General features: G+C 57.6%; 1 protein-coding gene across 1 annotated transcript; it reads left to right on the top strand.

The window, feature by feature from the left end:
* The first annotated feature begins 13,306 nt into the window (after window positions 1-13,306).
* On the top strand, window positions 13,307-18,662 carry MYL3 (myosin light chain 3). The gene is made up of 7 exons (XM_006173482.3): window positions 13,307-13,519; window positions 15,787-15,814; window positions 15,950-16,099; window positions 16,870-17,043; window positions 17,995-18,072; window positions 18,186-18,228; window positions 18,430-18,662. The coding sequence occupies exons 1-6, from the start codon at window positions 13,379-13,381 to the stop codon at window positions 18,212-18,214; spliced, it is 600 nt and encodes a 199-aa protein (XP_006173544.1). The 5' UTR covers window positions 13,307-13,378; the 3' UTR covers window positions 18,215-18,228; window positions 18,430-18,662.
* Window positions 18,663-19,720: the final 1,058 nt, after the last annotated feature.

Raw genomic sequence — 19,720 nt, forward strand, 5'->3', positions numbered from 1 at the left:
CATAGCCCCCAGCGCTTAGCACGTGAGGCGGCTGGTCTAAATCACCCCCAGAGGTTGGGACATGTTCCTACAGCGCCCCCATCCCCAGGGGTGACCCTCCCCAAGGTTTTCTAGGCTCCCAGGGAGGGTACCTAGCTTTATAGTTTCCAAAGTACTTTCTGGTTTACAAGCTGGAAGGAGAGGCAGGGAACTTGCCAATACCTGGCCTCTAGGTAGGGAAAATGAGGCCTAGAGAGTAGACTGGGCTAGCCAGGGGCACAGAGTAAGATGATGACAAATAACACTTACAGGGCTCCGGCTCCTGGCGCTGGGCTACTTCCAAGTGTCTGGCTCCAAAGGGTATCCCATGGCACATAGGCTGTTCTGTGAACAGGGTCAGTTGGGGGACCAGATTTCAGCTTTGCAAGTCAGTGGGCATCTGTGTCAAAAGAGGGAGGCCTTCTTTGCCCTCTGTCAAGCTTCCCACTGCTCTGAGCCTCACCCACAGAGTTTCTCCCTCCTCTGAGCCCACACATACCCCCTGCTCTTCCTCCTGCTCCCATACTCACTGGCTAGAGAAGCAGGAGGCTGGGATCCAAAGCCTGTTCCGCCCTGACCTGTGGATCCCCTTCCTGTTTGTGGCCTCAGTTTCTTGATCTGTTGTTAACAGATGGGCAGTTCAAGGCTTGAAGGGGCTCCGTAAAGTGCCAAATCCCTGGGGTCCTGGATGCAGACCTATGAATCTGAAAACCTGAAGTTCTCTCTCCCCTCAAACCCTGGGGGCTGCCTGTGCAGGCCGGGCTTGCGCTCCTCCAGTGGGCCCCAGCTTAGGACTCTGAGGGGCGAGTCTGGCCCTCAGCTCCGGGGACAGGAAGTTGTATTTTGGTCCTAGGTCCTGGGGAAGGAGGCAGGGGGAGAATGGCAGCTCAGACCCAGTCATGTTTACTCGGGCCCGGCCCCCTCTGAGCTCAACAGGCCTATTCATTGGGAGCCCCATAAACCCTTCGGGGCTCCCTGAGGTTCGGAGAGCCTGGACGCCAGGCCTGGCTGCCGCCCCCAGACTTGCTGGGGGCCATAGGCAGCAGGTGGGGCATGAGTGAGGCAGGACTGGGGATGGCAGTGGGAGCCTCAGACATGCCCCAGTTTTTCAATCTTTGCATTGAAGTAATGGTTCCTGCCCATGCATGTTGCAGAGCAGTTGGGAAAATCGAAGGGGTCTTCATAGCTGTGTTCCCTCAGACCAGGCTCCTGAGAGCACATCCTCAAAGTATATGGCCTTCAAGGCAAACCTGAGACTGCAGTGGCTCAAACCAGAGCTGAATTCCTTGTGAAGACCCCATATCTGGCCTTGGATTGTCCATAAGCCACACCCCGGCAAGGTGGCATGGGTGTGCAGCCCCCTGGGTGGAGGGTGTCTCTTACCCTCTCCAGCACTCCCTTCCTCAGTTGTTAAAAGGCAGAGCTTCAGAAATGGGGATGTGGGGACTAGGTGGGTCATTGAGAGATGAACCCCTGGGGTCTGCTTACCTCCAGATGAGGACAGGGATGACATAGCAGGAGGTCCTTCATACTTTCTGCAGTCCTCCAACTGTGCTTAATCAGGTGGGGTAAGGCATTGCTCATGGAAGGGATGCAGCAGCAGCATTTGGTGAAAAGGACTATGGGCTGGGGGGTCTGATTCCTACCCAGCTCCTGTGTGACCCTGGAATAATCCCTTCTTCACCCTGGGCTTGTGCCCCACCAACCGCTGACTTGGGGGTTAGAATGGACACACTCCAAAACTCCTCTCAGCCCTGGGGTTCCTGTGCTGGGCAGGGAGGGAGAGGGTAGGAGCAAGATCTCCCACCCCAGATCCCTTTCAGCAGCGCCCCATGTGCCCAGGGGCAACCTGGCCAACCGCTCTGGGACCCTGGTCGGGGGCAAGAGCAAGTCTCCTTTCCCAGACGCCTTCCGGGTGTGGTGTGACTTCCAGCTCCAGTGGTTGTAAAATCCCCTGAAGCCTGGTGGGTCCCTAGTTGGGGGGGGGTTCTGTGCCTTGGAATAGCCCCCCTCCCAGGCATGTTTGACACGTGTTTCCGCCTCTCCCGACATGGGCTCCTGCTGCTGCTATTTATAACCTTTAAGAGCTCCTGCCGACTGCAAAGTTTTCTTAAACTCAAAATATCACCGAGGTCCTGGGCACGCGTTCCAGAGGCCGGCTGGGCCCTGCGGTTTGAAGGGATGAGGGGGCCAGGAAGAAGGAGGTGGTGGGAAGGGAGTTAGCTTAGACACTGGGTCCTGCCTAGGGGCGGTTGTGGGGAGACCTGGGGTGGGAGACCCTTAGTTCTTGACACTGGGTCCTGCTTGGCCTGGAGGGACCCTCTATGTGGGTGGTCCTTGTTCAGGCTGGGCCATTTAAGGACTGCTGGGCCATCTCTCTGGGCCTCAGTTTCCTCTTATCCTGAATGCCTCAAGCAATGCTATTTGGGTGAAGCAATGAACTGGCAATGACACTGGGAATGTCTCGGGCTGGGACCAGGGCTGTGTCTGTCTGACTATCCAGCACACAGCACAGAGCCTGGCCCAGAGGCGCCGTGGACGCTGGCTGAACTGGCCAGAAGGGGAAGTACTTTGGGGAAGTTTATAAAACTATGTGTGGGAAAGCGATGTTCAGAGAGGGGCAGTGGCATGCCAGAGGTCACCCAGCTCATCCAGAGCAAGTCCCCAGGCCTTCCCGACACCTAGGGCTCTCTGAGGCTGTGGAAGAGGCTTAAGGGCCCCAGCTGGGGACACATGGGGAGTAACAGAAGAATGGCTATGTATAGCTCAGAGACCTCCCTGAAGCTAGAGGGCACTGGTCACCAACTGGGCCCAGGGAGGGCAGGATGCCATCCAAAATCACATACCCATCTCCTACTTGCCCTGGGCCACTGGTCCATCTCTGGGGCCCCTCTGCCTCCTCAGGAGTGAGTGAAAAGCTCAACCCTTATTTCCCAGGTGGAAAGCAGAGGCCCTAACAACTACGGACTCAGTCATGCTCTCCATAGGGAGGCTGGTGGTTTAGCTTCCTCCACCCCCACTGCACCCTCTTCCTTCCCTGACTTCCTGAGCTGGTGTGGGGTTCAGAGGCAGAGGGCAAGAGTGCTGACCTCTGGACAACCCAGCCTATCCTGCCCCCTGCAAGGCCCTCACAGCTGGCTCCAGAAGCCATTCCTGGTCCAGGGAGCAGAGCTGGGTCCCAGATGGAAGCATGGCCACTCCTGCCCTCTCCCACTCAATGCTCCACGTAGACATTCCCATTCAAGCATGACCACAGAGGGCTATTTGGGGGTGGAGGAGGGGGCGAGGAAATGATGACCTAGCAGAGAGAGGAGAGGGATTAGAGAGAAAGGAAAGTGTTCTGGAAGGTCGGAACTGATGGAGCCACTCCTTTGCTCAGATGCCTTCTTGTGACCCCCTGGATCAGACAGCTTACTCCCCACATGCTTGAGCACTTACTGTGTGCTGGGCTGGGCTCAGAGACTTGGAGATCCCACCTCGGGGAGCCACTTCCCTGCTGCCCCATGGCCCTGGAGTTTCCATTATCTGAACCCTGGCACATCTCTGCCCCTGCTTCTCACTGTCTGACTTGCCCTCCTCTTGTCAGCTTGTGGGGGAGTCTCATAAGCCCTTCAGATGTCCCCCTTTCTCCTAGGTCTTCCTGGATCTGCTTCCCAGACCGCAGCAGAGTGAGACCTCAGATTCTCAATTCTTGCCTCTATCTTGAGAGACTGTGAGTCCCTGAGGGCAGGGCCTGGGTCATCTCGTGGTCCTTCTGAGTTCTTCATGGTAGGAAAAAAGCATCATCTTGTCTTGCATCTCTGCAGAAGAGGAGAGTTACTGGCTGGAGCTTTGGACTTCAAATGCCCTGTCCCCCGTCTCACCCCCTCTTATCTATCATTTCAATGGGGAAGGCCTTCCTCTTCTGAGCCTCAATTTCCCCATGAGGAGAGAGGGAATCTCAGGATCTCAGAAAGACCCTCCTCTGGCCTCTGGACAAGTCTCTGTTATGCATTGTTAGAAAGTCTCCTCCAGGGAGCCTTATGAGAGTAAACCTGTTGGATTGGAAAATTCTTAGCAAATTGGGGAGCAGCCCAAGGGTCAAGGTGGTGGAACTGGGGCCCAGCTCCCAGATGGGAGACTGAAGCTTGAGAGGCCTTGGGCTGCAGGCAAGGTCCACCCCAGTGCTCCAGCCCAGGCCAGCCACCTGTCCCTGTGGCCTGTGTTCTTAGTGGGACGATGGGAATGGGGAGACCCCCAAGGTTAGGCAAGGGGGTGTGGGAGTGGTAAGGGCTCTTGACCATCACAATCAATGGTTCCTCTTGGTGGTTCCTGACCCCAAACTGCATCTACAGTGATTTTAGGCCAGGCAGGGGACTGCAAGCATGCCAGAAAGAGGCGGGCTGGAGGAGGGGCCTGTTAGACCCACCAGAGAGGTTACTGCTTATCCTCTCAGACCAGGACTTCTTAAGGCAGGGCCCCTCCTCAGGGGGTGGGGCTTGCGGTCAGGCTAGGCTTCCAGGGAGCACAGGAATCCCCCAGTCCCTCCTCGCTTATCTACAGCCTTGGATGAGCCCTCTATTCATGCAGAATTCCAGTCAATTGTTCCCTTGTTGACTTGGCTCTAAGCTCAAAGCTCCAGCAGAGAAGCTCCAGCCTTCCTCAAGGCACTAAGACCTGGGCAGGGGGCAAAGGTTGGTGCAAGTGGGGGAAGGAGGAGACTCAGGTCCAAAGATGCCCCAGACTGACTGTGCTGGGAGGACTGTGTGTCTGCTGAGATGACCCAAGACTCCACCTCATAGCACAGATGTGAACACTGAGGTTTCCTGAGGGGAAGAGTCTCCAGGAGTCAGTGATGGGGCCAGGACCAGAACTGGGTCCTCTGCTGGCCCTGATAACCTATCCTAGGACCAGCATCTGGATCTGCTTTGGATGGGACACAATGCTTTGATGTCCCTTAGCACTCCAACCATCTCCCCCAAACAGCCCCTCCATCTAGCCAGGCTGCAGACCTCTCAGACACAGATTCTCTGACCATTAACCCTGGCTCCAGGACCTCATGAGTCTCCCTGGCTCAGACGGTCTCAATCCAGATTTTTGCAGAGAGATGGGTGCCTGGAATTGTCCCTTTCTGTCTGCTCCAGGCCCCGCACTTGGAGGTCCCTGGGCTGGTTTGAGGGGTCCTCCACATTCCTGGGCATCTGTGAGTCTGAATCTGCTGTGGTCTCTCCCCAGACCTCAAGGCCAGCCTGATGGGGACTTGTCTGTCCCCTGGCCATCCCTTTTGACCTCCTTCTGCCTGGTCTTGGGTCCAACATCTGGGAAAGTAATGGGTCGGGAGCCTTCCAGAGAGTCCTTTCCCACGAGAGCCGAGCTCTGACCCCAGTCCTTATCTGGCCTGTGTGTTCCAAGAACAACACAGATGCTAAGGCTCGCAAGCCTCAGACCTGGGGATGCTGACCTCCCCAGGCCTAGCTGCTCTGCTCCGATCTCTGTTTACTCTCTGTAAAGAGGGTGGGGGTGGGGATGGCTCTGTAGGGGGTTTGGGGAGGAGGCAGTGGAAAGGTCCCCAAATCCTGGACATGCAGGTTAAAGCTCACACAGCCACATGCACTCACACTGCCGATGCAGACCTCGCCAGGCATGCCTACTATGGTTCTCTGATTTCTCTTGCCGTCAGCCTCTCTCCTCCTTCCTAGCACTTCTAATTCCCACCCAGAGGTCTTTCTATACCATGAGCTTGAGGATGTGATGCATTAGAGCTGTGTGTATACAAAGGCATGTGAATATGCGTACCTATGCGTGTGAAGGGCATGTGCAGACAAAGTGCATGTGCCTGTGAGTATGAAAACGTGTGCAAAGGCGTCTATAGAGTGTGAGAATTTGCATTTAAAGGTGTGTGCATAGGAGTGTGCCAGCTCTTTGTCCAAGCACCTGTGAGTGTATGTGAGTCTGTCTGTGTGCATGGGCGCACATACACACCTCAGTGTGATTTCCATTGGCCCCGGTGTTGGTAGAAAAGGATCAGGTGACCTGGGGGTTTTGTCTCCACACAGACACAAACACATAGAGGGGGCAAGTTAGTCTGGCTAGAGTATCCTCTGAGTGAGTGAGTGTGTGTGCACGTGTACACGTGTGTGTTGTGCTTTAGACATAAATACGCCAGGTGGGCGGGCAGATGTATAAATACTCACACAGGCAGGTACGGGAATTGACCCTAACTATTCCCGGCTGGGGGCTCAGGCCATTTTTAATGCAGATCCACACCCTGAGCCACAGAGGGTGTTTGTGTGGCCACTGGAGGCCAGGATACAGCTGGTGCTGGGTGGGGTGGGGTGGGGACAACCCTGGGTCTAGTCGGGTCACCACAGCTAGGTGCGGTCTACAAGGGGACACGGATGGAGGCCCTCCCGGCCACCATTGCCTCTTCTGCTGTCATCCCCACGGCCACCTCCTTGTTACCCTCCAGCCTTCACCTCCACCACTCCCATCCCTGTCTCCTGCATTACCTTCCTTCCTTTCACTCTCCCCTTGTCACAGTTGCCCATGCCCACCCTCTCTTCCTGCATCCTGGTCTGGTGCCCTTTTCTTGTCCACCTCGGGCTGCTTATGGGTGAGTGAGAGCTAAGAATGAATCTGCCTGGCTGGGAGCTGAGGTTGGGAGCCAGAGGGCTGTGCGTGCAGGCGGTGTTTGTAGGTTCTGGGAAGCTACATCCTGCCCTGGGCGGTCCCTTTGTCTCTGGCCTGCCTCAACAACCCTCCCTCCCCTTGTTTCTGAACCTGTCCCCACCTCTGCCTCTGTCTCAAGTCTCTGTGTCTCGCCTCTGCCATGGTTCGGGTCCCCGTCTCCAGTTTCTCCATGATGGCCCAGGGGAGCTGGTTCCTCCTCCCAGCCAGCGTGAACTGTTTGCCTGAGACAGTTGGTCCATCCAGTCAAACAACCACCCAATTCAGACTCCTCGTCTGACTGACGGGTTTTTTTTTCCCCTGCTAAATTTACTTGCATTTTTGACTGAATTGGCCATTCAACAGAGGTTGTGTCCACATGCCCCCACCCCGCCCCACGCCAACAGATGAACAGGCTCCCCGACGGACGTGCGCACAGAGCCAGGAGCACCCAGGCATGCTCATACACGTGTGGTCACAGCCTCGTGGAACACACGTGAGCACACAGGATGACACACGAGCACACGTGTTCCCGTCCTTGTGCCCACAGTGATGTATGTGAGCACACACACACCGCACACGTCTACCTGCTCACACACACGTTCATACCTCGCGCCGTGAGGATGGTGTCTGTACACCCTCAGACCTATTCTGGGGAAGTCTTGGGGAGATGGAGGCCTCGGCAGAACCCCGTCCAGCAGTCTGGGGCGGCCAAGGCCCCTCTCCTCTGAGCCCAGCTCACCCTCCTTCCTCCGCCCTTAGCCTCTAGGTGGGGTTTCTGGTCATCTCCGGCCGCTGCTGAGCCCCTGCAAGCCTCAATAGCAGCTCCCAGACCCTGATCCTAAAAGGGGACTCTTTTTTTTTCTTCCAAGGACAATAAATATTTGCTCTTTGGGAAACTGTTGGTGGGAGAGTACAGGGTTTGGCCCAGTGGCGGGGAATGTCCAGTGCAGCTCAGGGAGGCCGCAGGCCATGCTGGGGGAGGGGCCGGGCCCCTCTAGAAGCAAGACCGGCAGGCATAGCTGGGAAGCCAGGGCTTGGGCTGCCCCTCAGTTCCTTCCCTTGGACCCCAGCCTCAGGCCTTTGTTTTCTCCATTCCTTTGCCCAGCATGTTGACACTCCTGCCTCCCATCCCTCGCATCTCAGACCCCTCTACATCAAACCTCACCCCTCGAGAGCCTTTTTCCCACTCCCATTCATCTTGTCAGCTCCAACCCATTTTTCATGCACCCAGATTTTCATTCTACCGCCTTAGACTAGCCATTTCGGGCAGGGCCAAAGGTCCCCACGCCAGGCCCCCAAGAGCAGAGCATGCCCCTCAGACTGGGCCCCTGAGGTCAAGGCTGTGTCCTCCTTCCATAAGGGACCAAGCCTGGCCAACAGTGTCCCCCACCCTGTTCCCCATGAGGAACTGGTCCCTGGAGGCTCCTGCCTGCCCACCCCTCCCTCATCCTCAATTGGGCTCCCAAATATAGCGGCCGTGGCCACAGCCGGCCAGGACACCACAGCCCCAAGCGTCAGTCCTGGGCCGGGATCAGAGGGGCAGGAGCTGATTATAGGTCCCTGGGCCAAACCCAGGGCTCGCCTGCCAGCCCGCTGGGCCCTGCCACCCCCACCCCCAGAACCACAAGGTTGGAGCATCTGGTCCCCGTCAGCACAGTGGGCAGAGGGAGGGGCCTGAGGGGTGTGTTTGGCCTGCTGAGGACAGAGTTGTCTGTGTGTGGCGGGGGTGGCGAGCACGGTCTCCTCACTGCTCAAGGGCAGTGACTGTCCTTTGAACCCAGGATCACTTTGCCCCACCCATGGCCATTGTACAGATGGGGAAACTGAGGCCAGGAGGAGCCAGGACTGGCCTGGGTCACAATTGCATAAGGAGTCTCCTGCCTCCTCCTTGGCCACTCCTTCCCATCTTTCAAGGCCTGGGGCTGTGCCTCCGGGAAGCAGGCCACATCCTGTTGGTGGCAGAGCAACCCTGCTGGGAAGTCCTCCTTGGAGTCAATCTTTCACCCAAGGCTCCAGGGGCGTGGGATGGTGTAGAAATTCCTCTCCTTCTCCGGGTCCTCGTGGCTGCCTCGTGCCACCTCTAGCCAGATTTGCTGGGCAGCTCCTGCCCCTCTTGGGCCTCGGTCCCCTCATCTGTGCAGTTGGGCAGGGACTAAGGGCCCTGTGTAGGGGCTGTATTTATGGGCATCTAGTGTGTAGTAGTGAGTTCATGTCTATGTGGATACACACGTGTTCCCCGGCCTGCCCACGCCCACATGGGGTCCCCAGGACCTGCTGCACAGCAACATTTGACCTACTTCTAAGACTCTGGGTCTGGCCCAGGCCGTGTTCTCGACTCCTCCGGGAAGTTTGGGCCTGCATCCCAGCCCAGAGGCCGTGGGCCAGGAGGGGCGGTCCTAGGCGGTCCTGGGCGGGCCAGGGCGGCCTGCGGAGCCTGCGGCCAGGGGGACAAGGGCACATGGGGAACCCGACCCTCCTTCCCTGACTCTGGTTCCTGGGCCCAAGGGACAGCCAGGCCTCACCCATCCCTCCCTCTCCTCACTCCCCACCACTCCTTCCACGTGGCCACCATATTCTGAGTTCCCCAAATTGGCTCTGACAGGATGAGGGACATTCCTCATGCCCCTGTGAACACTAGGAGGAAGGTCTGCCAAGCACTTGCCCCTGCTTTTTGCCAAGAGTTTACCCCTCCCCTGCCCCGCCCTTGTCTACACAGGGCAGGAGGCAGTGCCGGTCTGGGAAACCAGCAGCCCCTGTCCTGGATCCAGGGTCTGGGGTCTGGGTTTGGGTTTATGGGCCTGGAGTCCAGATTTAGAGTCTTGGGGCCTGGGGCCTGGGGCCTGGGTCTTGAGTCCTGGACCTGGACTCTGGATTTAGAGTCCTGGGTCCTGGGCCTGGGGTCTGGGGCCTGGAGTCTGTCTGTGTTTAAGGTCTGGGTTTGGCGTCCTGGGTTTTGGAGTCTGTGTCCTCAGAGTAGGATCTGGGCCTAGGCTCTGGGTTCCAGGTTCTAAGTTTGGAGTGCAGATCCTAGGACCTGAGTCTGGGGTCTGCGTTTGGCATTCCAGGTTCCAGGTCTGGAGTCTGGGGTCTAGGTTGGTTCCCTGGGTTCTGGGTTTTGGGTTCAGGATCCAAAGGTCAGTTCCTATCCCTTCTACGCCCCCTGCTGGCTGATTGTCATGATCAAGTTGCTGCTTATATCATGGGGCCGTCCCTACAACTTCAGGCTTTTGAGAGGAGTCTCAGCAGTGGATGGGGGGTGGCGTGAACAGCAGGCCTGAGACGAGGTGGGCGGCAGGTGGGCTTAGAGGCAGCTGCTGCTGCATTGCTGTCCCAGGGCGCCCCTGGCAGTCACCAGAACTGTCAGTCAATCAGCAAATCTCCTCTTGCCCTACTCCAGGGACAGGATTCTTCTGCAAGGTGTTCCAGTCCCCCTGTGAGAGGTGGGTAAATAGAGATGTTCGGGACATTTGCTCATGCATCATTTATGATGTGCCTACTGTGTACTAGGCTCTGTTCTAGACTCTGGGGATATATAGGCATAGAAAACCAAAAACTGCTCCTCTGCCAGCTGACATTTGTGGGAGGGGGGACACACATAAGAGACAAGACAACAAGGAAACAAGCTCATTTTAAGGTGTACAGGGATGGGAGTCAGGCTGAGATGCAGGGCAGAGGGAGCAGGTCCACGGCAGTCTGAGGAGGCTTCTCAGAGGAGGTGACATCTCATTGAGCCCTGGAGGTGCCAAGGAGCAAGCCACGGCCAGTGGCCCAGACAAGGATACCAGGGGGAGGAAAGAGCCTGAGAAAAAGCCTTAGGACTGGAAGGGAACTAGAAAGACGTCATTGTATCCAGGGGTCTCCTGCCGTATCCACGGGCCCCTCAGAAGTCAGAGCCCACATCTTCCCCAGCTGGGGGAGGTTAGGTGGCTGCCCCCAGAGAGGGCTCTGGAATGTGGCACCAGAATCAGACTGGGCCACAACTGAGACCATTAGAGCTGGGGGAGTCAAAGGGGAATGACCCACACCCTCAGGTTCTCCAGGTCCCCCAGGTAGGGCCAGGATCTTGTCTGCTGGGCTGTCATCCCTGAAAGTCATGGACCCTAGGCTGGGACCTGGGAGAGAGAGGTGAGCGCCAAGCTTTGTGTGGCTTGTCATTGCTGCCCACTGCCCACCCCTTCCTGTCACAAAGCCCCCTCCTCTGTTCACCTGCCTGCCGCAAAGTCCCCCCTGCCATTCACCTGCCTGCCCACCTGCCCACCCCCTGCCTTCTCCTGTGCTGGACAGCCAATCCTGCTGGCAGTCAAGGGGGCTGATCCCTGCATTAGTTATGGGTTGTGAATGGCCCCGTGGGGTGAGCCCTGGAGCCAGAGCTCAGACAAAGGCCCAGCCCTGGCCTCCATCCGAGCCCTGGGGAGGGAGTGGAGGATGGCCCTGTGTACTGCAGGCCCACCTCCGTCCTGTGCACGAGGGAAGGGGACCAGACACCCCTTTCCCCACCCACTCACCAGGCAGAGGAAGGTGGTGCTGTGTGGCTCTGGCTGGCTACATGAGCCTGCCCGCCCCCTCACAGACCTGGGAACAGAGCCAGAGGACCCATGTCACTCATCGACCCCTGATCAAGCTGATGTTGAGTATTTTCTGCAGTTGTGTGTGGAAAAATAAATGAGATTTGGGGTCTGGGTGCCCCTGTGTGTGTCCTCCGCCCTGGGCCTCGGTTTCCCCTATGATGAGTGAAAGGAGACTAAGTAGTGTCTGGTTGGCTGGGCCCGTGTGTGGTTGGAGCCCCCATGGGATGTCCAGAGTCAGTTGTCCTAAGGGTCAGCAGGCCTGGGCGATGGGGCCACCCAGAGGCCTCTCTCTGTGTCCCCCTCTGTCTGTCTTCTCCTCTTGTGGTATTTCTGACTCGCCTTTGTGGACCCTCCCCCACCCCCTTTCTTTCTCAATAGTCTTGCCAGGCATCTGGAAGAAAAGTGAAAAACTTGCCTCTCCCCAGCACCGGATGTTGTCAGATTTCCAGATGTGGGGTGTTCTGCCCTCCAGATGAGGGGAGGAATGTCCCTGTGGTCCAGCTAGGAGGGGACCAGTCCCCATCCCTGCACTGCTGTCCCCCTCACCATGAGGCTGAGTGACAAGATGAGAGGGACCTTGGCTCAGCAGGAAGGTACTGGGGGCCCCAGTGATTCCTCCCCTCAGGTTCCAGCCCCAGCCCCTCTCTATACCCGGGAAATCCCTGGGGGCCTGGGATTGGGGAGGGCAATGCCTCTGAAGTCTCTATCAAAGGCTCTAGGCATTTAAAAATAACAAAGAACTCCTCCTTCCCACCCCCTGGCAGAGACACTGGGCACGGAATGGAGCCCAATGTGTTTGCAAGATGTCCCCATGCTCAGAGTTCTCTGCCTGAAAGGGCCTTATGCCACTTCAGCCTTCAGCCTTCCCACCTCCCCCCACCTCCCCAAATGGTAGCCCAGCAAGGCTACCCTTTGTCACTGCCCTCTGCCCAGAGCTGGGCACTCTAGGGTGGCACTGGGGGTAGGAACTAGCGGGAGAGCATCCTGGGCTGAGCACCCAGGGGCAAACCTCACCCAGCCCCTGTGGTCCTTCAGAGAGGCAGACCCTCCCGGGGCCCCATCAAACAGGTGGCAGAGGGCAACATGGGGTGGTGAGAAAAGCTTCCTGGAAGAGGGGACAGTGGGGCCAGGCCTTGAATGTGCCAAGCAGAGGAGGGGCAACGGCAGAGGGTACGTGTGTAAGGGGTCTGGCTGGGTGCAGGCCCTGAGGTGTGTGGGGAAAGTGGCCACAGGGAGCTGTCAGAGAGAGGCTGTTGAACTGGGCTGGGTGACTGTTCTTGAGGGAGCAGAGCCCCTTCTACTGCCACTTGGGATGTTCCCAGACACCCTCGGACTCATGCCTGGGGCTGCCGCTGCCTAGGAGCCATGACCAGACACTCACACAGACATGATAAACACCCAGACACAAACACACAGAAACAGCACTCACAGACAGGCATGGGCCATCCGCCACATAGACACAGATGCAGCATACACAGACCCACACACAAAAAGACACCCAGACAACACACGCAGATGCACACAGACCCTCCCACCACAGATACACAGAGACCCCCCCACACCCCGATATAAACACCCAGACATATAGAGATGACACACAGGGACACACGCAGACCTCCCTCTCCCCCTCCGCACAGACACACAGGCACAGACCAAGGGAATTCGATGCACAGATGGGAAGTTTAACTAAGAGGTGCCCTTAGGGAATCCCAGTCCTTCTGCCCCAACACAACCCACACCACACACTTGGACCAGCCTTCTGCACCTGTTCAATTTATTGACCTGCTGACGGGCAGCTGGGACCCTGTGTGCATGTGTGCGTGAGCTTTTGAGGGTGGGTGTGGGGGTTGAGCAGTGGCCTCTGTCCTCGCCTCCCCCTCCCTCTCCCCAACAGGTGACTGGGAGGAATGGAGAGCCCTCCCTCTCCCCTACCCGTTCCTGAGTCTGAACAATGCCCTCCCCAAGCCCCGAAATAGCCCCTGAGCCCAGCCAATGTCCTTTTATGGCCCTGTCCCCATTGTGCCCTGCGGGGGTGGGGCTGGGGTCATGAGGTGTCCAGACAGGATAAAGGCCAGGCACGAGAGACTCACCTACCCTGCTCTCTGCTTCCTTCTCTCCACGTCCCTTCTGTGCTTATAGCCTCCATGGCTCCCAAAAAGCCAGAGCCCAAGAAGGATGAGGCCAAGGCAGCCTCCAAGGGAGCTCCAGCTCCCGCTCCTGCACCTGCACCCGCACCTGTCCCTGAGCCCCCCAAGGAACCTGAGTTTGATGCCTCCAAGGTCAAGGTGGGTGTGGGAGCTGGGTTTTGGCAGGAAGGGCATGGCAGGTAAGTGGATCCCAGAGTGAACCTACCCAGTGGCAGACCAGGCTTCAGAAATTGAGTACTGAGCTGAAGCTGGAAGCTGTAGGCATCAGGAGGGCTGCAGTAAGAGGGATGGTGGTCAGACATCAGGCAGGACTCCCCCAGTGCTGCTGAAGGGAATGTCTTTTTGGTGGATTTGGAAACTGACTCTCCCTTGTCCTTCTCCCTGGACCTCACATCCTTGTGGAATCCTGGAGCTGCCTGTTGCCTGACCTGTGCAGCCAGGCAGGGATATTTCTTGTCCAACTACGGGGTCTCAAGTCCATGCCAAGTCCCCCAGGGTGTTTGGGCTGGGGAGTAAGGGAAAGCAAGGCTCCTTCCCAGACTGGGTCACACTCATCCCTGCCAAAGTCCCTGAGCCCCAGAGCTGATGGGGCCTCAACTTTGAGGTGTGGACACTGAGCCGCAGGATGGGTAGGTCATGGAGAAAGTTGGTCACAGAGCTGTGACCAGTGGCCCCAGGAGCCCTTCCTTGGTTTGGCTTGGAAGTCTTTCTCAGTCTAAACTTGGAGAACAAGCCATGACTCCCACCTGTGGCATCTGCATAGTGGCACGCACTCTGCGTCCTGCCTGTTGCCCGTTCTTGGCTGGCCACTGGCCACTGCTGCCTGAGCTGCTGGCTGAAGGACCCTGTGGAGCCCTCCCAGCCCTTCACGGTTCCCGCATGCCCAGCAAGACCTGCAGCCCGTCTGCACAGATCCACCTCTGTTCCTGAGCCCTTCCAGGGGTCCAGGGATCCCACCTACCTCTGTGACCCAGACACAGGTTCAGATCCCAACTCTGCTCCATCCCCATCACTGCTCTAAAGCTTGAGCTGTGAAGTGGAACAACAAGCCCTCCTCACAGGCTGGGGGAAAGCCTTCACAGCAAGTGGTCCCTGGAGTTGGCTCTGACCCCCGACTGCCCCCACACCCCAGGCTTGTGTCCCACAGGCCCCCAGGTGAGGGTCGGACAACGCACGGGCCCATGGTGGTGTTGTCTGGTCTCACGGGATCTGAGGTTGCCCAGGCTCCTCTGAGCCGAGGAACTAGTGAGACCCTCCTGTGATCCCTGCTTCTTCCCCTCAGGCTGGCTGGTGATGGGCAGGAAGCTTTGCCAGAAGCCCAGGGAACCTAGTCTCGGCAGGCTTCCTGGTGGAGAGAGCTCTCAGGGATCCAGGCATGACAACTTGTTCGTCCCAACACGGGACTGAGACAGAGAACCAGGAGGGACAAACCGGCAGAGGTGGGGGGCGGTCTCCAAGGGAGCAGCAGTGGGAGAGGTGCCAGTCAAGTCCCCCTCCCCCAAGCTCCTTTTCCTCCTCCGACCTTGACCTTGGGGCGAATGACTGCAGTGATAAAAATAGACCTGGTATCGAATGAGGAGGGGGAACCCGGGTCCCAGGAGGCCTCCTGACCTGAGGTGGCCCTGTTGTGGCCGCAGCAAACGCTCAATAGCATGGCCCTGGCCCCCTGCTGTGTCCCATTGAAGGGCTGCCCTGAGCTGAATGGGGACGTGTAAGACTCAGATGTGGGCAGGGCCATGTGAGTGACAGTGCCCAGCCTTGAAGGCTCTGTGGGAGGTAGACACATGTAAGTAGGTGCACACACACACGAGTGTGAACGCACATGTGTACGCACAGGCACATCACACACACACACACACACACACACACACCCTCCTGCGGATATGCTCTTATACTGACAGAGCTCTCTGGCCTGTGCCCTCACCCTTGCTCCTCCTACCATGGCCTGTCCCCACCCCATGAGACCTCCTATCTCACTCAGGTGGACAGTCCTGCCCACTGAGCCCCAGGCCTGGTAGAGGTGGTAAAGCCAGTCTGGTCAGATTTCATGGCTTCAGGCACATTTGTCCAGGACCAGGGGTCTCAGGTAAGGCCCACTCTGGGCTGGCTACTCAAGGCACCAGGGCTCCCTCCACCACTTCCCCCAGTGGGGCCCACCAGGTATCAGGGTCTAGGCATACACAGACCCAAGGCCCTCAGGTCAGACAGGTGGGGAGGAGTAAGAAGGCAAGAGGGTATCAAGCTGGACTGCAGGATTCCTGGGTGGTAGAAGTTGAGATGCTGGAATGCAGACAGGTTGGGGCAGCCAAAGGGCCAAGGCCTGGGCTGGCCACAGAGTGACCAGGAGAAGGCCTGGCCCTGCCTTCTGAGGCAGGCACTCAGAATCTCTGGGGATCTCCTTTCAGATCGAGTTTACACCGGAGCAGATTGAAGGTGAGTGGGGGTCTTGAGCCCAGGGGCTGCAGGGTTGGGTCCTGGGTCCCCAGGCTGTGAGTCCTGCCAGTGGTGTGGGGTGAGTAGGGTGGGCTGACTCTGGGAGTGTCCACAGCTCACGCCCTCTCCTGGCAGAGTTCAAGGAAGCCTTCATGCTGTTCGACCGTACACCCAAGTGTGAGATGAAGATCACATATGGGCAGTGTGGGGACGTCCTGCGGGCTCTGGGTCAGAACCCCACACAGGCTGAGGTGCTCCGTGTCCTGGGAAGGCCAAAGCAGGAAGGTTGGTACACCCAGTCTGAGATGTCCCCATTAGTGCCAGTCCCAGGGGTGACCGCCAGGGTGGGCTGCCATCTATGTGGGACCACATGGTAATCTCCCTGCTGTGCACTCTTCTGACATCCTCCCATTGTCTGGATGAGGACCCAAAGGCTGCTCTCAGGCAATGCTGACAAGGTGACGAGTGACAAGCAGTGATGGTTCACTGCACCTTCTGGCCCCATGCTGATTTGCCAGGCCTCCTGGTCATAGGAGATGCCTGGCCTCAGCCTCCCTTATGCTCTCCCTGTCCCTCCTGGCCTCCTGGGCATCCCTCTGTGGGGTAGGGCCAACTTCCCTCACCACCTTGGCCAGAGAGAATTGCCAGTTTTGCCCCAAGAAGGAGTGAGACCCGAGTCCTTGCCACGGATGTGAAGGTCTCTGATCGGCCCCACAGCTCCTTCCCAATGACAGGTGGTGGGGAGGGTGGGTCTGTAAGAAAACATCACTAGCAAGGACTGTTTCCCAAAAGGAGAACAGAGATGCTAGCAGAGATGCTAGACAGAGCCCACTGTGGTGCTACTGTCCTTGTGAACAACAAAGGACTATGTAAATAATGCATTTCAGTTAACTGTAAAGTGCCTTGTGATGATGGAGTGCTCTGTAAATGGCAAACTGGTGTAGAGTGCTTTGCGAACTGTGTGAGCACAATATCTGCTCATTGCAAGACATAGGGGAAGGGGTGCCTGTCCCTGTCCACCTCTTAAAGCCTGAAACTTGGCCACCTCTCCCCAGAACTTAACTCCAAGATGATGGACTTTGACACGTTCCTGCCCATGCTCCAACACATCTCCAAGAACAAAGACACGGGCACCTACGAGGACTTTGTGGAGGGGCTGCGGGTCTTTGACAAGGAGGGCAACGGCACTGTCATGGGCGCCGAGCTCCGCCACGTGTTGGCCACGCTGGGTGAGAGCTGCCTCCTCTTCACCCTACTCCTCCCTCCTGGGGCATCTGGGAGAAAGCACTCTGTCACCCGCTGGGCCTGTCTCTGGCCTGTGAAATGGACAGTGATGCAGGCAAGGTGCCTGTATGGCAGGCAACAGAAATGTGGGGAATTTAGAAATTTAGATGGGGAATAAAGAAAGCCAGTTGGTGCAGCTCACAGAACTGGAGGGGGAGAGGAACAGCTCTGGGGTTGGGGTGGGGCGTCTTGGGGGATGAACTCAGCCCTGGTGGTCATTGCCTCAGGGTCAGATCCCAGGGCCACAGCATCTAAGTGGCGGAGTCGATAACCCCCACGGTCAGGTGCCTGGCTGGCAGGAGTGCTCCCTTCTCAGTTTAGACTTTTTCCTGTAGTAAAATTTCACTGAGCACCTACTGTGTCTGCTCAAAGCAACATTTTCCTGCAGCAAACGTTTATTGGGTGCCTACTGCGTGTTTGGCCCTGTGCTGGTCTCTGGGGCTGTGTGCATGGGGTGGGGGGTAGGAGATATGAGAGAACTGCAGTGGGCATTCCAGCGGGGGGACCAGCACAGCACACACAAGCACAGAGGCAGGAAAGTGCCAGACTTGTGTGGGGACCGGTGGTAGTGTCCCTTGGTTCACCCCCCAAGGTTCCCAGCTCTATCCTGTGGTCCTGTCTCTATGCACTGGTGACTTGAACACAAGATGGCACTGTGATGGGCAGAGCCCAGGCTCAGAGGGGGCACCAGGCCTGCACCCCAGGCCTTGCCCTTTTTGACCTGTCACTGATTCTCCTGGTCTCAGAAAGGCCCAGGCCTTGTGGGCAATGAAGGCTGTGCAAGTATGAGGAGTGGGAGTACTGGAGAGGCACAGACACCGTCCAGAGGGGCTCAGTGGGTACCCCAACCCTTCACACCTCCAGACAGTGCTGACTCAGCCTTCAACCCCTGCCAGGTGAGAGGCTGACAGAAGACGAGGTGGAGAAGCTGATGGCTGGGCAAGAGGACTCCAATGGCTGCATCAACTACGAAGGTAAACTCAGCAGGGCAGGGAGTCCTCTGGGGAGTGAGGCTTTGGGACCCTAGGTTCCCACCCTGGGCTACCCAGGGCTGTACACTTGCTGCTCACTCTTTCCTTCTTTCCAGCATTTGTCAAGCACATCATGGCCAGCTGAACCTCTCCCCACAGGTGAGAACCCACCCTACTCCCTCACAAACCTGCTGACACCTTTGCTACCTCTGCTGATTTCACCCCATTAACCCCTCATGCCTCTGTCATCCAAATCCCTTATTGCCACCTCCCCATCTCCACCAACTCCAGTTCTCAGCTGACAATCCGCTGCCTTGCTTGACCCCCTCCTCTATAACCTGTGACCACCTTTGCTCTCAGGGAGCCCAGGGGAGGCCACGCTGGGGACAGCTCATCTCCCATTCATGCTGCTGACACCAGTGGCCTGGCAGTGTGGCACGGAGGGGCGTGCATCGGGACTCAAGTTCTCTCTGCACAACCCTGCAGACCGCTCTGCGGGGCTGTCATCTCCCGCCCCCATCAGGCTTGCCTGTGACTGCATCTCTGTCCCCACCCCTTGGGCCTCATGAATAAATGGCTTCTTTCCTTCTTTCCTCCTTCCTCCCTCCCTTTCTTCTCTCCTTTCCTTTCCACCCTCCTTCCTTCTTTCCTTCTAACTTATTCGTGGCTCTTTGGTTGACTTCTGCAAAATCTATGAGCCACATATGATGAGCCCTGGACAAAATAAGGGACTCATTTTGAAATCTTGCCTCCTTGCTCACCCTATCAAAACTGTCCCCTCTGCTGTGCCAACAACCCTCCGAGCCTGCCCACCGGGACGCTGGGGTAGAAGCAGAGTTGAGCTGGAAGAGGCCTGGTGCCCCTCCCTTTTTCTTGCCCTCCCCTCCCATTCTGGAGATGGCAGCCCTGCTCTGGCCTCTGACACAGGGATGCCCCTGGGAGCCTGAGAGCTGTCCAAGCTGTCTCACTCCATGTCCAGCAATCAGGGAACTGCAGGGCATTGGTCCAGAGCCACCCATGTCACAGGTGGGGAAACTGAGGCCCAGAGCAGAGAATGGCCTCGCCTGAGTCATACTGGGAGTGAGTGGCAGGTGAGGAGCTAACTTTGTCCCCAGGTAGTCAGAGCTGAAGAGGTCTTAGAATCCTGCTTGACTCAGATGGGAAACCAAGGCTCTCTGCCTGTGGATGTGGCTCTAGGCCAGAGCGGGCAGCATCCTCTTCAGCCCCTGGCTTCTCAGCAGAAGACAAGTGCTCAACCCCTGCATTGCCAGGAGGAGGTGTCCACACCCCTGCAAACGTCTGCCCCGCTGCCCACACCCTGCACTGGGGCCAAGCCCTCCCCTCCTCTCGGAGCCCAGTGGAAAAGGTGAGGGGAGGCTTCCTGGAGGAGGTGACCAACTTAGGTTTGATGGGGAGGGAGAGCAATGCCCTGCAGAGAGGCTTGGGGTCTTAGAGATAGGGAGGTGGGGGAGATCAAGGGCCAGAGTGGAGAGCGGGCCACACAAGGTAGGAAACAGCCTGCAGGCCAGGAGGGCCCAGGAGGTCAGGGCAGCCCTGTTTTGTAGATGTGAGTGCATCTGCTAGTGTGGTGAGTGTGCGGGTGTGAGAGCAGGTTTGAGGGCTGCTGAGGGTGTTGGTGTGGTGGGGGGAG

This window comes from Camelus ferus, chromosome 17 (assembly GCF_009834535.1).
Source record: "Camelus ferus isolate YT-003-E chromosome 17, BCGSAC_Cfer_1.0, whole genome shotgun sequence".
Lineage (NCBI taxonomy): Eukaryota > Metazoa > Chordata > Mammalia > Artiodactyla > Camelidae > Camelus > Camelus ferus.

What these genes read in the sequence shown, in the direction of transcription:
- MYL3 (XM_006173482.3), top strand. Translation starts at nt 13,379, where the DNA reads ATGGCTCCCAAAAAGCCAGAGCCCAAGAAGGATGAGGCCAAGGCAGCC. An exon ending in TTGATGCCTCCAAGGTCAAG is followed by an intron (nt 13,520 to 15,786) that starts GTGGGTGTGGGA and finishes ATCTCCTTTCAG; the next exon opens with ATCGAGTTTACACCGGAGCA. An exon ending in GGGAAGGCCAAAGCAGGAAG is followed by an intron (nt 16,100 to 16,869) that starts GTTGGTACACCC and finishes ACCTCTCCCCAG; the next exon opens with AACTTAACTCCAAGATGATG.